This window comes from Centruroides vittatus, unplaced genomic scaffold (assembly GCF_030686945.1).
Source record: "Centruroides vittatus isolate TY-2023 unplaced genomic scaffold, ASM3068694v2 scaffold_1782, whole genome shotgun sequence".
Taxonomy (NCBI): Eukaryota; Metazoa; Arthropoda; class Arachnida; order Scorpiones; family Buthidae; genus Centruroides; species Centruroides vittatus.
Window position 1 is genome coordinate 641,711 of NW_027122685.1, and position 19,706 is coordinate 661,416.

Consider the following 19,706-nt stretch of genomic DNA (forward strand, 5'->3'; position numbering starts at 1 on the left):
TTCTCCCCGGATAATGACATAGATGTACGCCGAAAACCTTCGGCTGATTTATGGATTTGATATAGAATAAAAAGAAGAGATAGATATGAAACCCACTGTGTATTTGTATACGATATAGTTAATCAAAAAGTAGCAAATATTAACCTAGAAATTATTAACATAAAAAATGTCATATTACTGTTGCTCAAGAATATAACTGATGTTATCGTTCGAATAATTTTGTATGGTTTTTTTTTTAGAATTTTCGTATACATAGAAAAGAATTTTAGTCATAAATTGAGTGATTATTCAACCGTCACCAGCATACAGCATTACTTGATAGAATGCTTCAATTTTACAAACTTTAATTGGATTTAGTAAAAATCTTTTTGTTCCTAGGTAATGCATTTTATCTGGTAAATTGTCAATAATTGTTAGATCATCGAGATGCGATGTTGTTTTGGGCTTATTGCTTCTTCTTCATTATCTGCATTTACATCCTCGTCTTCCAAGGTGATAACCTCACCCGTTATTTCACTTTTAGTTATGATGTGATACTCTGAGTCACCTTCATCTTCTTCTAATCACTGTAAAACATCATCTTCAGCTGCTTCTTCGCCAATGTTTTGTATTGCTCTTTAGTAATGAGTAGCTAACCTTTCTAAATCCAAGTCTGTACGTTCGTCGCATGCAAATTCTTCCAATTATTTTCCAATGTTTGCACCTTCACTTCTTTTCATGCTTCCCCTAAAAACATTTTGTGGTATATTCATTTAAATTTGAAAAATTTCGTATTTTAATTACCTATAAAAAGCATTTTAAATTAATAAAGTGTTAATTTTTCACATATGACATACGACCGGAAATTTTGTCCATTAAATAGAAATCCGTAAAACCGAGGTTTTACTGTACTGTACTACTATTCGCGAAAGAAATTTTCATAAATTACAAATTTCATTTTAAATAATTTAATTTTACAAACAGTAATTTACTGCATTTTGAATATAGATTTATTTATTTGACCGAGTTTTAAAATAGAATGCCACGCAATTGATATTTCTTCGAATAAATATGTGTAAACGTGTTTTTATTGTTATTTTTAAAGCTATAATCCCGTAAGATAAATTTCGAATAAATTTGATAAACGATTTTTAAAAAAGCTTAATTTTACATTTTGTTGTTCTATCCCCTCGGCATACGCACGGGTTTGCGCCTCACGAACATGCTAAGTGTTCCCGATTTTCTTCACATGTATAACACCTAAATAGGGACCAGTTTCTCACAGTCTTCTTTTATCGAAAGAAAATAACTCCAAAGTGTTTTTAGCGTTACTTGTATAAAGCCTGGTTCTCACTACTGCCAGTACGCGATAGACACGTTGTAAGTTGGTGTGTATATATGCGTACACGTGTGAGTACTCGTGTTTATTCCGTACATATCAATATGTATACTGAAATAAGGTATAACTAATCAGTACATCATAAAACGTCTCACGATCGAAACTACTGGTGAAACTTATGCGTAAATCGGTATATGTCAATTTATCATTCTGACGACAATGATTACGCACCAAAACGTCGTGTCGTTGTCGTCGGAGTACTGTGAGTCATCAAGTGTTAGAGCCGCCGCAAACTAGCACTTTGCGAGAGCAAAATGCTAGTAAACGTGCCCTAGCACAACCGATGACGTCAAAGGTTCCGCCCCTCTCTTCTTGCTCACGTGGTTTTTCCTTTGCTAGAGCAGCGATACGCGAGTACTCTCGCTGTTCACAGAATTCAACAACGAGAGCATTACGCTAGCAAGAGAGAGCAGCGGAAAATGGATGATTGCATAAACATGCCACACGTCGAAAAGGAAATAATAGAATTTTATCGATGTACGTAAATTACATGATTAATACATTCAGTATTGAAAAGAAAATGGTATAAACGTTGTATATTAAAATAGTAAATAGTTATTTATAAATAGGCTTAAACCTAGTTAGGCTTAACTAGTAGGCATATTTTTCCCATGCTGTTTCAAAGTTCGGAACGAAAACTGACAAGTATAGGTTATAATAAAATCTTTGTTCTATAGCCAATCCACATCTGTGGATTCCACGTCATGTGTACTAATTAGGCGAGCAAACGTTGTGTAGTTTGCGGCTGCTTCGTGCCCGAGTAACTTACCTAGCAAAAATGGCCCATAGCATCATGGGAAAAAAGGCGGGGCTTGGGAGCGCGACCGAGCGTACGCTAGCTCTCGCTTCCTGTAGTTTGCGGCGGCTCTTAAGCAGACGATAAACGATAAAGATGAGTGCCACGCTGATTGAGAAGGCATTTTGTGTACTAGAGTATGCTCGTACGAAGTCGGTGTTAACCGTGCAACTCGAGTTCTGGAAAAATTATGGAAAGGAACCGCCACAGAAGATGTGCATCTATCGTTGGTACCAGAAATTCGTCCAGGAAGGATGTCTGTGTCGAGACAAAAGTCCAAACAGACTCGGATCTTCGGACACAATTGACAAGGTAAGAGAAACCTTTGAAACCCGCGAAAATGACCAGGACCATGCTGTATTAGTTACGTTATTTACGTGGTACGATCCAAAAGTTCGGGGATTGCAGTATACTACGACAACAAAAGCATGTATTTGAAGTTACAGCGTATGAAATGGATTTTACCAAACCACCTCTACATGTTCAGGTTAATTTCACCCATGTCATGTGATTAAACCGCGAGTGCTGCCGTTTTCTTCCGGAGAAAGTTACCTTTGTCCTGCGACGTAATCAAAGTGGAGTTTCAAAATCAACCTCCAACATTAAATTTTGTCAGCGTTTTGGTAAAACACCTACGGAGATTTTAAAATTGCTAAGAAAGGTATACGGTGATTCTACGGTGAAAGGTCATGGTAAAGTCGAAATTTTGGAGGTTGTTCTTGAAACTCCACTTTTATTACGTCGCAGGACAAAGGTAACTATCTCCGGAAGAAAACGGCAGCGCTCGCGGTTTAATCACATGACATGGGTGAAATTAACCTGAACACGTAGAGTTGGTTTGGTAAAATCCATTTCATACGCTGTAACTTCAAATACATGCTTTTGTTGTCGTAGATTACTGCAGTCTCCGAACTTTTGAATCGTACCACGTATAATTGTTAAAATTAACACGAGATAGTATGGTAACCTCTTACCACTAGACAAATTATTTCGTTTCTGACCATTTAAGTATCCTTGTTATATCCCAATAATTTGGCAGATTATTTAGTTTTAATTAACAATCCGGTTATGGAGTTGTTTACAAAAATATTTTTTTACTTGATTTATCTTTAAATAATTTCATAATCTTGGGTTAAACAAAATAAAGTTATTTTATTCTATGATTTCGTAGCATATTGTTAACATTAAAACACATCTATATATTCCTAAATGTATGTTTAAATTGATTACAAGTATAATTCTTCCATGTAGTAAGTATTATTTTCATGAAATGTGATTACTTGTGAAATGTCTAATTTTTAATCTTTTCTCTTATGCCGATTATAATTGTGCATTAATTGAGAGATAAGAAAGTAAACGAAAATGTAAATTCATATTTACATATAAAATTTACCAAATAAATTAAAAGATTTGAAGTGTTGTAAAAAGTACAACACGTGATTGCTTGCGGGAAAAATTTTCAAACGCTTTCCAAAAGGTTAACAACATTGCGCAACGATGTTGGTTTTTATTCATCTGCAGGAAAAAGTTCCTTGTTATTTATGAAATCATTAATAAAATATTATTTTACTTATATTATTTAAAACATATTTATTCCAGATTTATTATTTTATTTTGAAATCAATATTTACACATCTCGAAGCATTAAAAAATAAACAGTTTCTGATAATGATACTATCATTATCAGAAACTGGGATAGCTATCAGATAGCTATCCCAGTATAGCCAAATTAGTGAAATCAGCATCGACCCTCTCTCGTGGCAATACTGATATGGAACGGGGATTTTCAATTTCACGCCGGGCACTTCCTCCTGATAGAGCATCAATGTCGGAAAGAATACTTAATTCACTTTTGATTGTTGAGGAGGAGACTAATCACGTATGACCCATACCTTGTACCCATTACAGCAGTGGTTCTTAACCTTGCTGGAGGTACCGAACCCCATCAGTTTCATATGAGCATTCACCGAACCCCTTTTAATTGGAAAAATAAAATATAATTTTTCAAATTCAAAACATACGTATATATTTTATTGGTCCACAAAATAAACAAAACCATTACAGAACAAAACATTACAAACAAAGAACAAAACATTAAGAACAAAGAACAAAATTTAAAATCAGTGTGACTGCTGCTGTTGCCTTTTAGACACCAGTTCGGAAATGCGAGACTTTACCTTGGAAAGTGCCACTCGCATGTCATTTTCGCAACTAACAAGGGAACTGTCGGAGTGTCATCTAATAGATTTTAATAAAATTTAGTTAATGATTATGTTAAAACTATACAAACTCTATGACAAATTTGTAGTATTCACTAAAAGTGTTAATCAGAGTTATTAGCAATCAAATGTCGTACTATTTTATAGTGGTTTAACACAAATATGCAAATTTTTAGAAGTGAAAGGGTCGCGGAGGAAGACGGCGATATTACATTTAGAATAAATGCTGGAATTTTCGGAAATGGGAGAAGAATTAATAAAATTCAGTTTAATTACGTTAAAAGTATGCAAACTCTATATTAAATTTGTAATGTTTACTAAAAGTGTTGATCAGGATTAATAGCAATCAAATATTGTACTATTTTATAGTAGTTTAACACAAATATGAAAATTTTTAGTAGTGAAAGGGTCGCGGAGGAAGAAAACGAAAACCGAGGTATTACTGTGACTTTGGTTTTCGTCATTTTTTGCAAAAAATTTGCCCCGGATTTCGTCGGTGTGCCACATGATCTCGTTGCTAATTTTGCGAAAACAAAGAGCGACCCACGCATTTTTCTGCTCACAAGTCATCGTGGCGGTGTTTCTTGCTGTATGAGCATTACTCCGCGCGTCTAGCCAAACAATTCCATTGCTTCCATTCTTTTTAGTTCCATCGTGGGACCAAAGAAAGTTTCCAGAGCCAATAGCCTTTCAAACAAGGCCAGGAACACGATCGAGTTGAAGGAAATCATTAAAAAATACGTGACCGGCATTAAGATTGCTGAAATCGGTCGCATGTACTGTACGGGAAGTCGGCATCCACGATAAGTTTCGTTGTGGCGAAAAAGGAAGCAAAACGGAGGCTAATGTAGCAAAAGGTGTAAATGTGCTAATGAAACGGAGACCGCAAACAATTGAAGAGGCCGAACAGTTATTATTAATTTCGATCAATCAAAAACAGTTAGATGGCGATTCTGTTTCGGAGACCATTGTATTAGTTTTTTATACTCATTTTATATTAATTTCTTAATTTTTTTTAGTATTAAACACTACGAAAACAGAGGTATCACTGTATTACATTTACAGAGTAGAAGAAGGAATAACTCAAATAGGAAACTCAATAAGGAAACTAAAATAAATATTATAAAAGATTAGATATATATACTAGTTTAACAATGACATTTAATATAAAAGTATTGATAGAATAAATATAAAAAAAACAATCGAAACGTAATAAATAAATACATTTTAATAGATATATTTAAAAGTTATTATATTCACAAATTATTAGATGGGCAACTATTTACATGATATTTTTCAACAAAGCAAAATAAACAAAGAATCTGTTGGCATCGTGCACATTTAACAAATCGAAGATTTTCGCAATTACTCTCGACACAATTTAAACTGTCGGTGTTTAAAAAAGAAAAACAAACTTGTTTTACATTTAAGAATTGACACTTTTCATTTATGAGTCCAGAAGCGAACCGTGCATGTTTAATCAAATTATTAAATATTGGCGCAGATAATTGATGATGAAGAATCGAATGTAATTTTATAATGCCATTTCTAGTTGTCCAAAACAATTTCATCGAAGAATCATTACAGAATAATTGTATAGCATTTAAAATTTCTTTAGCTAAAAGTTTTAATTGTCTATGAAATCCGACATCTAAAGGTTGGCATATAGACGTACACTTTGGTGGAATAATTAATATTTCGCACGAATTTTGATTTGTAGATGTTTGAAATACTGTATTATAAATATTAATATTTGTTTGTCCACTCCACGAGTCAATTATTAATAAAGAGTTTTCTGTTATATTTGGAGATAATACGTCTTTTACATAGTTTGTAATAATTGCTGTAGATAATTTGCCAGATGAGCTAGCTGTAACAGTTACGTTTGGGGCATCGAACAGCGATGCTTGAACTCTAGGTCCAAAGGTTCCACGAGCCTCTTGTAAGCAAATAAATACATTACCTACAACTTGTCCGTTAGCATTAACTAAATATTGAACAGTGTAGGAATGCGTAACTTTATTACTTGGAGAATGTGCAAATCCAATAATGTTTTTTTCTCCTTTATATGAAAGTGTTCTTGGTGAAATCATTTCGTATGAAAAACCACACTGATCCGTATTGAATATGAAGTAACGCGAATAAGATGGCAAAATATTTTTTACTGTTGTTTGAAATTGCGCAGCTTTTACTAAAATATCCTTTTCGTTCACTATTTCTGTTTTATTTACAAGTTTTGTAATCTTTCGAGATACTAATCTATATTCTTTTTAAAATTTTGCAACCCAAGAATCACTAGCTGTAAATTTAATTGAACTATTCAGTTGAAGAAATTTCTGTAATGCCCATATTTTTAATTGATTTCCTTTAACAATTTTATAGCTGCCTCGAGCTTCGTCAAACATTTGTTTAGTATGTTCTTTAATGATTTTTAACGTTTCAATTCTATGCTTTCGAGATTTAAATTGTTTTTCCCATTTATATAAATCACTAAAACGTTTTAATTCTTTAGCTCCTTTCAGCTGTAATGTGTGTAATTTCCATTTTGGGTGTTTCTTATGCGAGTTAAGAATTTCTTCTTTTCGTTTTGTTGAGATTATATTCTTATCGAATTTTTCATCATCTGAATATCCCGATTCACAGTCAGTGTCTGCGTTATCAATTTCTTTCTCTAGAAGCAGACAGGCCTATTTCAGATAATAAAATAACACATCTATAATCAAATTATCATTTTCCATCTGACAAAACTCTTCGTCATCTCTACTTACATAACTACTTAAAATATCGCTAAATGCATTAAAAAGCAGTTTGGCTACCTGTTTATCAACGTCTGAAATATTAGGCCTACAAATATTTTCTGTAGGCCAAACATTATCACATAAACGTTTAAATTCTGCTATAATATTTTGAATATTTACATTTAATGCTCCCATTTTCGAAAACTAGAATTCATTCATAAATGTAATAGCGCCGTCTTCCTCCGCGACCGTTTCACTACTAAAAATTTGCATATTTGTGTTAACACTTTTAGTAAACATTACAAATTTGATATAGAGTTTGTATACTTTTAACGTAATTAAACTAAATTTTATTAATTCTTCTCCCATTTTCGAAAATTCCAGAATTTATTCTAAATGTAATATCGCCGTCTTCCTCCGCGACCCTTTCGCTTCTAAAAATTTGCATATTTGTGTTAAACCACTATAAAATAGTACGACATTTGATTGCTAATAACTCTGATTAACACTTTTAGTGAATACTACAAATTTGTCATAGAGTTTGTATAGTTTTAACATAATTATTAACTAAATTTTATTAAAATCTATTAGATGACACTCCGACAGTTCCCTTGTAAGTCTGTTCCTTTTCTTCGTTTTAAGGTCCAGCATCCTCGAAAAGGATTGCTCGCAAAGATATGTTGTCACAAACGGTATCAAAATCTCCAGAGCTTTCTTCGCAATAGCAGAGTGTGTTACTATTTGGTGGCACCAAAACGATGAGAGCGTTGTTGTTTTGAAGAGTTGCTGTTGAACCTGGCTCTGCTGAATTTCAATGATTTCATCCAGGTATGTATCATTGACATCTGTTTTCTCAACATCAAACGTAAACGGCTGCCTCACCCATGCTGGATATAACTCTCTTGAAGGGAAGTACCCTTCAAGAGACTTTGCAAGCTCGTCTAAGTGCATGGAAATTGCGAGCTTCAGTTCCCCCGATACAGAAATATCTCCGATTCCAGGCACATCATAATCCTTATTTACACATTCGTCTAGCAGGGTAAAGTTTGCAAAGTTACCGTTTTCTATTCGTCGTTTCCACAACGGTAGCTATTTTTGAAACGTCTTCGGGGCTTCTTCCGCTTCGATGATGTTGACACCACCGCCCTGCATCTGTTGATTCAGATGATTGAGAGCTGCGAAGATATCAGCCATGTACGCAAGCATGAGAATAAATTCAGAATTTTTGAAGCAATATGCATGACCATGTTGATGCTCTTGCAAAAACAGGGCTAATTCCTCACGTAGGGCAAAAACACGATTCAGAACCTGTCCCCGGGATAACCACCGAACGTTTGAATGGTACAGAAGTACCTCGAATTCAGACCCCATTTCTTTACACAACTCCTTGAAGATGCGGTGCCTCAGAGCACTATTTCGCACATAGTTCACGCATTCCACTACAATTTTTAAGACTTCTGCCAGTTTTGGAGGCATGGTTTTTGTTGCCAACGCATGCCTGTGTAGAATACAATGTGTAACAACGATGTGTGGTGCATCGGCTTTCACTAGCGCACCAAAACCAGACTTTCTTCCCAGCATGGCTGGAGCTCCGTCCGAACAAACTGCAGAAACCATATCCCACGAAAGATTATTTTCTTTGAAGAAGTCATCCACAAGTTTCTTTACATCGGCTGCCTTAGTTGTTGTTGTAAGAGGCTTACATAATAAAAAATCTTCCTTTATAACGTCGTCTTTCACATAGCGCACAAATACTGCAAGCTGACTTAGATTGGAAACGTCTGTAATTTCGTCGAGTTGAAGGCTGAATTTTGCCGGGCTTGAAATCAGATCTGCAACTACTTGGGCCAAGATATCTTTGCTCATGTCGTCTATTCTGTCACTGATGGTGTCATTTGAAAGAGGAATTTGGGATAACTTAACTTCAGCCGCTTTTCCCAGCATGATATTCGCCATCTTCAACACGGCTGGTTTTATGAGTTTTTCACCAATATTGTGTGGTTTGCCCTGCTTTGCGATAAGGTAAGCGACTTCGTACGATGCTGTAAGGATCGGTTTATCGATGGGTACAAAGCCGAGGACAGGCAGACTACCCTTTTCATCAAATCTGGCCCTCTTCACCTTGAATTCAGCGAGTGTTGTATTTTTGTAATTTCCATGCAGATTAAAGAAGTGTTCTCTTAGTTTTGCCGGTGCTAGACTAGAATTGCTCAACTTGGCATTGCAAATCATGCAACAAGGACGCTGACTCCCATCACGTTCCGTTATACATGTGAATCGATATTGTACATATTCGTCCGACCACTTTCTTTTTTTGCTCGACATAGTATGAAGGGATTAAAATATTAAAAAAGAAATCACACGACGTACAATCACGACAGTCACAATTCGAATACTGGGCGCACCAAATTTCCTGCAGCATAGAAAGGCCAAGCGATGTTGCGTGATCACCCGCAGCCAATGATAGCCGAGTGGGGCGTGTCATCACGAACGTATGAGTCGGGTGTGTGCTTGACCGTCTTGCAGGTCGTTTATACGTGTATTCGATTGGGACCTCTTCACTTCATTTCAGTTAGAGAGTAGTAGAAGTTAGAGAGTAAGAGAAGTTAGTTTCCCAATAGAACACACGTTATGTAGCATTAGTTTTCGAAACCAATATGGTTTCTACGTCACGATGACGTCAGGTGGTTGACCTCCGCCGAACCCCCTGAGACTGATTCGCCGAACCCCAGGGGTTCGGTCGAAACCAGGTTAAGAACCACTGCATTACAGACTACTGAAATTAGCTACCTTAGTGCATAGAAATTTTTAAGAACAATCGGAAAAGGAAAAGAAGTTAAAAGAATAAGAGAAACAGAAAAAAGAGCAGAAGAGGAAGCACAGAAACATTCTGAAGAACAACAAAAGAAAGCTGTTCCTAACAAGAAGATTATGGTACTGCAGCAGAGTTTAAACCAGAAAAATGTAGAAGAAAGTGAAATACATGCGACAGGCCAAGTTTTGTTAGAAGTAGCAAACAAAAAAACTGGAGAGGACTATTAACAGCAAGAACATGAATGAAGTACGCTGATGATTAAGCTGTGATTTTATTGATGTTAAGTGTTCAGAAGCAATAGAAAGCAAAAAAGAAGGAAGCTGAAAACATCCAGAATAATCTTAATAAAATAATATCATATTTCATAACTGATTATTTACAGAAGCGCAACGAGCGATCGGAGCTTTAAGATGGCTGAGACATCGGCTCTCGGAATAATCTGTGATTATTGAGAGAATGGAAGGTTTTAAGAGTCGAAAGTGCTTGACCCCGTCGTAGTTACGAATGCTGTCTCCTTTCACGCCTAATAACTTACGATTAAGAGTAAATAAGAGCCGTATTTGATGCTTTTCTGATAATGGCGACTAGATTGAACGCCACGTGGCCGCCATTAGCGACGTCTACTGTCGTCGTCGTTCCGTGGCTATCTTTCGTCAATCGGGATCGCAATTTTGGTGTTTCAAGGTTCCTAATGCGACGGTATATTGGAATTCCTTATATATATGTAAATCTTTATCGTAGACGCGATCTACCCCCCGAAAAATAGAAAAAAACAATTTCCGATTTTTTCCGATGCTTGTCGTCGTGTCTCGTGAACTTACGGGCAAGCTCACTCGCCCAGGGCGGTGGAGGGGGACGGTGGTTAAGTATTCATGGTTTACTGGAAATACAGTAGCCTCTCGTTATATCGCGCTTGTCGGGAGACAAAGAAAAAAGCGCGATATAACGGAGTAATAAAAATTCTGGGCTTTTACTAAACAGATTATACATGCTATGGAATCTCTATCCTCTGTTATTTCATTAGCTAGTGTTTCTGATATAAAATAAAGCTTAGTTTTTCAATCCTGACTTTTATTCGTGGCTATATCGTATTAATTGACGTTTATGTAAACACGATACCATGAATGTCCATTTAGCATTATTGTTTCTTTAACAATGACATTTAAAGATAATATTGTCGATGTCTATATAAAAACAAAATATCAATCGAGATTTTATTATATAGTACTATATTTCAGTTCAGTACTATATAAATTACACGAATTTCTAATAAGCAATTTATATTTTTCAATAAAAATTATAAATGCGGTAATTGAAAATTTTAAAAACTAAATATTGAATATATAATAGAACATCAAAAGTTATAAAATTAGAGTAAAAATTCTCTAAAAACCAAAATAAAGTTAGTACTGTATAAAAATTTTAAAACTCCATTCAGAATTAAAGAAATCGTTTCCTTACACATAAAGGTGTGAAATTTCGAATTCACGGGGTAATGTGAATTGACGGTATTTCATCAATTCACATAAAGATGTGAAATTTTGAATTCACAGAAACTTGTAAATGAAGAGACAGTACTTAAAACTAATACATAAACAACTTTTAATATCGAAAGGAAACAAATGATAATCGATCTGCCCACCTGTTTTGCATATTTAGATCTTGACGAATTTATTGTTTCACATTCAGTGGTAGTTTCAAGGACAGTAGTAGAAATAAAATGCTGTATTTCGTTGCAAATAGAAATTCAGTGGCAATTGGTAAATTAAAATTTATTGACTCCAGTGCTTTTAAAATTTGGGGACCAAAAAATCGCAATATAACGAGTGACTACTGTATTACAGTATATACAGAAATTTTAAAAATGTGTTTAAGCATAACAGAATAAAAAATAAAAACAACTATTACTGCTATTTTGCTGAGATTTCCTTCCGTGTTTTCACCTTGTTTTGTCACTATTGCACTTACTTTTTCTGTATTTCAGCTCACTTTTGTCACATTTTCAGAGGGAAAATGGCACTCTGAGGCCTGCAAATCTAAATGCTTCTCACATTGATTAATTGATTACAGGACTACAAACAGCTGCTGGGATATTTGGTCGCATAATAAATTAGTTCTTTATTTGATATAGTTTTTTTATTAAAACTCTTTTTACCCTTTGGGCACTAAGAGGGCTTCTTTTTTGCAAGCCCATTATGGGTTCGGCCAGGCCCACAATGGGGCGGACGGGTGGTGAGGGACGGGAATCGACATATCCGGATGGACCACTCCCCGAAAAATTCGTGGAGATTTTTCGATTCGTCCGGATTCGATTCCAGTCCCTCAGACCCCAGAGCGGTAGGCTGCCACCTTGACCGCTCGGCCATCTATTTGAGATAGTCACTCTCTCCAACACAAAAAGTTAATACTTTAGTTGCAATACAGAAGAAATATGTGCCCAGATTCTGTTTTTGCTGCAGAAGAATGATTCAGTCAAAATAACCCTAGGGCCTGTTCGATTGATTGATATAGTGCACATTTTAATGTAAATTTGACGTCATTCTTGAACATTTTTCATTGTAAAACTGTTGCATTAGCATTAAATTGAAGTAAAACTGTCTCATTGCAATAGCTTTTCGTTTTGTCTATGCAAAACACCATCGTAAACATCAAAATATGGTGTAAAAAGTATTATTATTGCTCATTTGTTAAAGCTAATAAATATAAGTGTTATAATTATTAGCTATTAAGTTATTTATTAAGGAATTGAAAGCTAAAGTCACTTCACCAGTAAACAATGCAATACAGTAATAAATTGGTTTAGTAATATCTTGTGAGAGTTTTAAACTGTTCTTGAAAAATCTATTTGTTCAGATATGTGAATAAAATATGTTGGAGAATGTTGGTCAAAACCCCAAGTTTCACATACACATGTTTAAAAGGACCGCTGCTACCCCATGATGGTAATCTAGAATTTCACTGCTGCACAATCTAGATCACCGGGGCTTTATTTTTGGTCTGCCCGATCACTTGACATCATTTCTAAATTTTTTTTTTTTTTTACATGGACACATGAAGGACATTTTTTTACATGGACACATGAAGGATATATTTTACAAAAATACCATTATTTTATAATTTTAGACATACCATTATTTTATAATTAGTCCATAGTTATACCATTATTTTATAATTTTGTCTGGGGAGGCATGTTTTGCCCATTAAACAAAATAAAACATTCCCTAAATAAATAAATAAATGATAAATAAATTAAACCCCAAAAATAAAAGTTAACGTTCTGACTGGTCTCCGTAACCAGGAAGTAAGTAAATCATGAGTACACAATGCTCGGATATCATTACGAATCATGATCATAGTTTAACTTTGAACATCTATTGAATGCCTTTTGCTATATATAATAGCTGATGCAATTTTCTTGACTGCTACTGTTTAATTCTGTGATATATCTATTTAGTAACTAAAAGTATGAATGCACCATGATTTTGTTCAATTTTAACTATAGCATAATTGAACAAGTTTTGAAGAGTGAGTAATATATTCCTAGAGAAAATGATAATGGCCAAAGAACAAAGATTGTTTTAAAATATATTTTATCTGCAAAACAGTATTGGACAGTTTTGTAGACAAATATCATTTTGAATTGTAGTTTTAATATAATGTTCTTAAATTCTGTAATTTTTGTAAATCATATGTAGGATTTTCATATGCATTCATTTTCTAAGTATTTCCATATTCTATCTAGGAATCAAATTTGAAATAATTTTTAATATTCTTTTTTCTATTAAACCATATAGTTATTTCATAATAAATTAATAATTACATATGTGGTCTTATTCCTATTGAGCAATATTATTTACCTAAACATTGCAAGACCTTGATGAATCATGCTATATTTATACAGATAATATATCAACCTAGTGAAATATAATTATCAGTGATATAAAAATATTGTTCCTTTATTTGATATAAAAAAAAATTTAAAAAGTAAACTTTCAGTCTTTCAATCAATTACATCTTTTTTGTGGGTTTTGTAAATATATATTAAGGAATTTATTCTGTTGTACAGAATTAATGTTTTTAAACTGTTGTGATGATGTCAGCAATTTAAACATTAAGCCAGTATATATATGCTTTTTCTATTCTTTCTGCTAGTTATTAACTTGGTGCAATTATCATTCTAATCAAAGCCATAATTCATAGGTAAGAGTTTCATTTTTTCATGCTTCCTATATGCATTATATTTAAACACACATTTTTATGTAGTTGGATTTAATGATAATTACAATTGGAGTTTTTTATTTTCTGGTTTTTTAATACATTTAAAATTTACATATGGTATTAAATAATCTAAAAGTACAAGTTGCAAAATTTTGTCATTCAAATTTTTCATTGATAATTTAGTGAAATTTTCAATATATTTATTATATCACTGTGTGTTTTGTTCCAGTTAATAACGTGAAATAACAAGATGCTTCTTTTGCTATTGTGAATCCACTGCTAGGAACTAATTATATGAGGAACAAGGTTAATGTTTTAGAAGTATTTTATTATTAATGCTCAGTCAAAGATATATTTTGGGCCTCTCATCAATTTGACACATGCTCAATTTTTTTCCAGGATTTCTAATCCAAATGATATATTTTGAATATTAAATATTCAGTGGAACTTAGTATATTATTATATTCAATAAACAATCTGTAATACAGTATAATTAACTATAATTCTCCCTTTTACTTTCCTGACTGTTATGTATACATAACAAGAGAAAGTATTGGAATTGTGTCAGATTTGACTCTCCAAGTTTTTTGCAAATCTCCACATTTTGAGACAAAAAAGTCATAAAAAAAAGGCAAAAACATTCCATGGATGTGTGTACGTGTTGGCATTTATTTCATTTAGTATCTCAGGATAGGTGAATATTAAAAAACAAAATTTGGCACAACAGCTTGTGTGTAAGGGGCATTGATGATGATAAATTTTGGTGGTAAAAGGTTGAGGAGGGGGGGAGATAGAGGGGGGTCATGTGTCATATCTCAAGTGAAGTTGGACTTAATGAAGGTGTTCTATGTTGTTAGTATTTACAATTTTGTTTGAAACGATCATTACCTTTGATCGTTTCATAAAAAATTAAGCTTTTTGCCATTCAATAATAAACATACAAAAAGTATTTATAACAAAATCTCATACCAAATGGTGCCACATATTATTTATTATTTAAATATGGTCATACAGATATTCAGTGAAACTTTGCATTTAAAATGTATCACTTGGAGTCTGTATTTTGGAAGAAATTGAGCATATGTCAAACTGGTGAGGGGCTTGGGCTCGAAATGCATTTTTGACTGAGCATCAACAATAAAATATTTTTAAAACTGTGATTAGTTGTGTTCTATGATTAGTTCCTAGCAGTAGATTCACAATAGTGAAAGAACCATCTTTTTATTTTGTAATTTCAATAAATTATTTATTATAATCTTAATGTGTTTTTTGTTTATTGAGCATTTATTGAGTATTTATGATTCATTCTTGGATTCATTTGCTATTATGTAAAGTTGACTAGAAGTTGGCCTTTGATATATATATATATATATCAATCTTCATCTATAAAAATAACTTATTTATTAAAAAAAATTGATACTGTTCTTTGAATATCTTTTGAAATAAATCAATATTCAAACAACACCTAACAAGATTAAAGAAACATGTTGAAATTTGATTTTAAAATGGCTTTTCTGAAAAGTACTAAATAGACAGGAAGGAAATCACAATTTATGCTAGGGTGTTAAATGAAATAAATTAACTGAAACTTCAAATTAACTGTTTACCTGATACATGTTGAATCATTTCAATTGTTTTCTATAATACTGAGGTATTTCAAAATGATACAGTAAGATCTCATTTAGCACTTCCTTGATTAATGGTGATTCGATATAACACGGTCTGCTTGAAGCCTTAAAAAAAAACCCCAAAATTTATGCTGTTTCAAATTATCATTGCATTTCATTAATTCATATGTAATACGATTATTCCCAAACATGAATCAATCAGCAAAAGGTGGCAATTCATCATAGTGCTGTACTTCCCATAAATCTGTTTGTTTAATGCAATTTTGGAAAAATTATAACAACATGGATGCCGTAGGCATCCATTGACTTTGCTTGGCAAGAATTAACTGATAAATGCATGAATAGAGTGTGGAAGAAGGTATGGCTGGAGGTATCCAAGGATTTTCAATGAGAAGAGCCTATCGTTGAACTATAGTAAAAGTTTTATTATTAATACTAACCAGAAATTAGTTGTTATTTTTAAAGCAATAAACAGTGACTTGATCTATGAGTATATCATTTAGTGACATAACAATTCTGAAGTCATTTTCAGGAATTTGAATAATATGCAGCAGATCAGGTTAAAATTAAGCCACATCAATTTGTCAACTTTGTGGGAAGTTGACTATTAAAATATCCAATGATTAATATGAAATTTTTTAATATAAAGTTTATTAACTACAGTAATAATAAAATACAAATTAAAATTCATTTAGTGCGATTAAACATTTTTACTTTTAATTTTCTTTATATATCATAAGACTTATATTTCTCAGTTAAACTATCTGTCATTGAAATTTATCTTTTGATTAATCTCAATGTCAGATAATTGTGATTATGTATCATCACATTTTTTCCATATCAACTAATTTGATAAATTTAAAGCACTAAATGGAAAGAAATGTAACCTTGAAACCAGCAGAATTTATTTGAAAATCTGACTAGTTGTCTTCAGGTTTTAAACAACCTTCTGATACAGCTACTATATTAATCATTAAAATTTTGAAGGCTTTTATGTATTTATTGAAGTAACCAATTTTCATTCAAGTTTAGTAGCACATTATTATATTTGGATTATACTGATTATACTAATCCTTAATGATTTAAATAGTTGTTGTGATTTAGTCGTAATGAAACTTGTACTTAATGATCTCTGAATAAAAAAATATAGAGATTTTTTTTTTTCTTCAATAATGCATTGCTTAAAAGTTCAACTTGTGTACTGGTATAATCAAAGAATTCACACTCAACAACCTTTTAAAAAACCAGTAATAGCAATTGAAAACAAATGTTTTCGACCGTTAACTCGGTCTTCCTCGGGTTCTAAATATTGAGATTCGTTACAAGTCGAAAACGTTTGTTTTCAATTGCTATTACTGGTTTTTTAAAAAATTGTTGTGTGAATGCATTGCTTATTTGTTGTCTCAAATATACATAATAATAATAATTTAAATGTAAAAAATCTGTATTCAATTTTAGAAATTATTTTTGACTTTGTTTAAAACCAGAGACTATTCTACTCATTCTTTTAGTGTAAGCAGATCCATATTTTGGCACCCCTCAGCAAGATGTGCCAGACACCAACTGAGAGTTGTAATCATACTTAAATTTTAGGGAATAAGGAGAGAAGTTACAGTGCATGGTAGAGATTACTTCATGGATTCTATTTCCAATTGAGGGATAGTAATATTTATAATACAAGTAAAAATTATAAAATATTTTATGTAATTAGTAATCATTAATGCCACTAAAAATAACACATAATCTCATAATCTTAAATAAAAGCAGTAATTAATGAAATACAATTTTGACATCCCTCTAACTCCCTCTAACACACCACATGTAAACAGTTTCCTACTTAGCCTAGTTTTACAGCATCAAACCGATGCTGTTAAAACTAATCTTAAATTTAAGAATTTTAAACTATTATGTGGGTAAGGGGTGCTGAATTCTTTCTTTCTTTTCTCTGTAAACTTTACAAGTAAGTTTGAGAATTTCAATACGACACTTCTAACACCCAAAGGTTTCCAATGAATTCATTTAATTTATTGCTACAAATGCATTTTGGAACAATATATACAGTCGAGTCCGCATAAGTCGACACCATCAGTTAAGTAGTCAGTTTTCTGTGGTCCCGGCCGACTTTTGTCGTCCCACCATCTGATAAGTCGTCACCCTCTCCTGAAAAAATGAATTCACTCCGCACATGTGGTGCGAACTCATTTTTTTTTCAGAAGGGGGAGTTGATTTGTTTATTAATATATAATTAATATTATTAATATATATACATATACATATATATGTATATATATATATATATATATATATGTATATAAATGCCTTAACATTTTATGTATTTTTATGTATAATATAATAACAAATAAACAAAAAGAAAATGTACAGTACAATCTACATCAACATCACACCAGAATCCAATTTTGCATTTTCTCATGCCAGAGGCCTTAAGAATCCTTAGACGTTACTTGCCAACAATTGACAATTGCGAAGATGATGTTTTAAAGGCGTTCGTGATCGTTGAAAAAGAAAGTCGAGACGGTTAAGTGCTCGAAACAAATGACACTAAATGAATTTTTCAGTTTTTCATCTACAGAGTAATTGTAAATGGAGGACACAGAGTATTGTAAGCCTGTACTACTATATAATGCACTACTGTATTTTATTAATTGTAGTTTTGTGGTTTTTTTTCCAACTTCGCTTTAGTCGTCACATCCGATAACTCTACACATTTCCACTTCCCCTTGGGATGTTGACTCATGCGGACTCAACTGTATTTTCGTTTCCTCTTCAGTGTTCATTAAGTTAAAAAATAGTTTCATCAATTTTTGAATTTAAATACATCCAAAAGAGGTAATGTTAAAATAACAAGTAAAGATGCATTATTTTGTAATAAGTTAGTAAAATGTTATTTTATTTGTTTGAAATATCGATATAACATTTTAATGGTGTGAAATACTAATGTTTAAAATTGTTTGTTTAACATTATGGATAGGGGAGTGGTCTTTTAACAAGTTTTTGAAGTTTACAATCTGGGTGTACAGTATTTAAATTCAAAAATTGTTGCAACTATTTTTTTTCACTTGAGCACTGAAGAGGGAATGAAATATACATTGTTTTAAAATGCATTTGTAGCAATAAATTAAATGAATAGTCATCATCATTGGAAACCCTTAGATGTTAGTGCTGTATTGAAATTCTTAAACTCATCTGTAAAGTTTACAGAGAAAAGAAAAAGAATTTTAAATTATTATGACTTTGTGTCTTTTATCTTAATTTAAAATTTATCTTCTATACTAGTACTTTTTTTATCAATTGACAGGACTTATTGGTTAATGTTACCCTAGGTATCGAGATGGCGGAATGCCCGATGGACTCCTCCTGGAGGGGAGCCGCCGGCAGGCCGCCCACTGTTTAATGTCACTAGTTATTGATTCACGGTAGTTCTTCAACAAACTAAAAAAAAAAGGAAACGTCTACTAAAAATATAAATTAAATAATATAAATAAATAAAATAAAAAATATAAATAAATCAACTGAATAAAAATTAGTGATGAAATTTGCCATGTGTCCGAGTAAATATACTATGTAGTTGGTGTTCAAGTTGCATACTAAAAATATAGTTAATCTAACGGAAACAAAATTAACCTAACCAAAGCACCACCATCTCAATACCTAAGGTAACATTAACTGACTTATACTGGAATTATGGATGCAGATATTTAGTCTTACAGATCAGAAATAATATTTTTTTTATTTAGTTCACCTGCTAAATGCACCTGTTAGGCTGCAGGTGAACTAAATAAAAAATATTATTTCTGATCTGTAAGACTAAATATCTGCATCCATAATTCCAGTATAATAAGTCCTGTTAATTGATAAAAAAGTACTAGTATACAAGATAAATTTTAAAAGAATTT

The 19,706-nt window shown here is 32.6% G+C and overlaps 2 protein-coding genes across 4 annotated transcripts in view; one reads left to right on the forward strand and one right to left on the reverse strand.

Annotated features, from left to right (window-relative positions):
- The window catches only part of LOC136987415 (apoptotic protease-activating factor 1-like), a 102,369-nt gene that overhangs the window by 23,739 nt on the left and 58,924 nt on the right, over positions 1 to 19,706 (forward strand). The window contains exon 1 of one of the 3 annotated variants that reach the window (XM_067285154.1): positions 17,729 to 17,752. The exons of the other annotated variants lie outside the window; for them this stretch is intronic. The gene's annotated coding sequence lies outside the window, so the exon portion shown is untranslated. Of the gene's footprint in view, positions 1 to 17,728; positions 17,753 to 19,706 lie in introns of those variants that run through there. 3 annotated transcript variants of the gene reach the window in all.
- Positions 8,221 to 9,456, reverse strand: LOC136987412 (protein FAM200C-like). The gene has a single exon (XM_067285146.1). The coding sequence runs from the start codon at positions 9,454 to 9,456 to the stop codon at positions 8,221 to 8,223; it is 1,236 nt and encodes a 411-aa protein (XP_067141247.1).

Bases quoted from the DNA above. Each gene is read 5' to 3' on its own strand.
- LOC136987412 (XM_067285146.1), bottom strand. From the start codon at position 9,456: ATGTCGAGCAAAAAAAGAAAGTGGTCGGACGAATATGTACAATATCGA.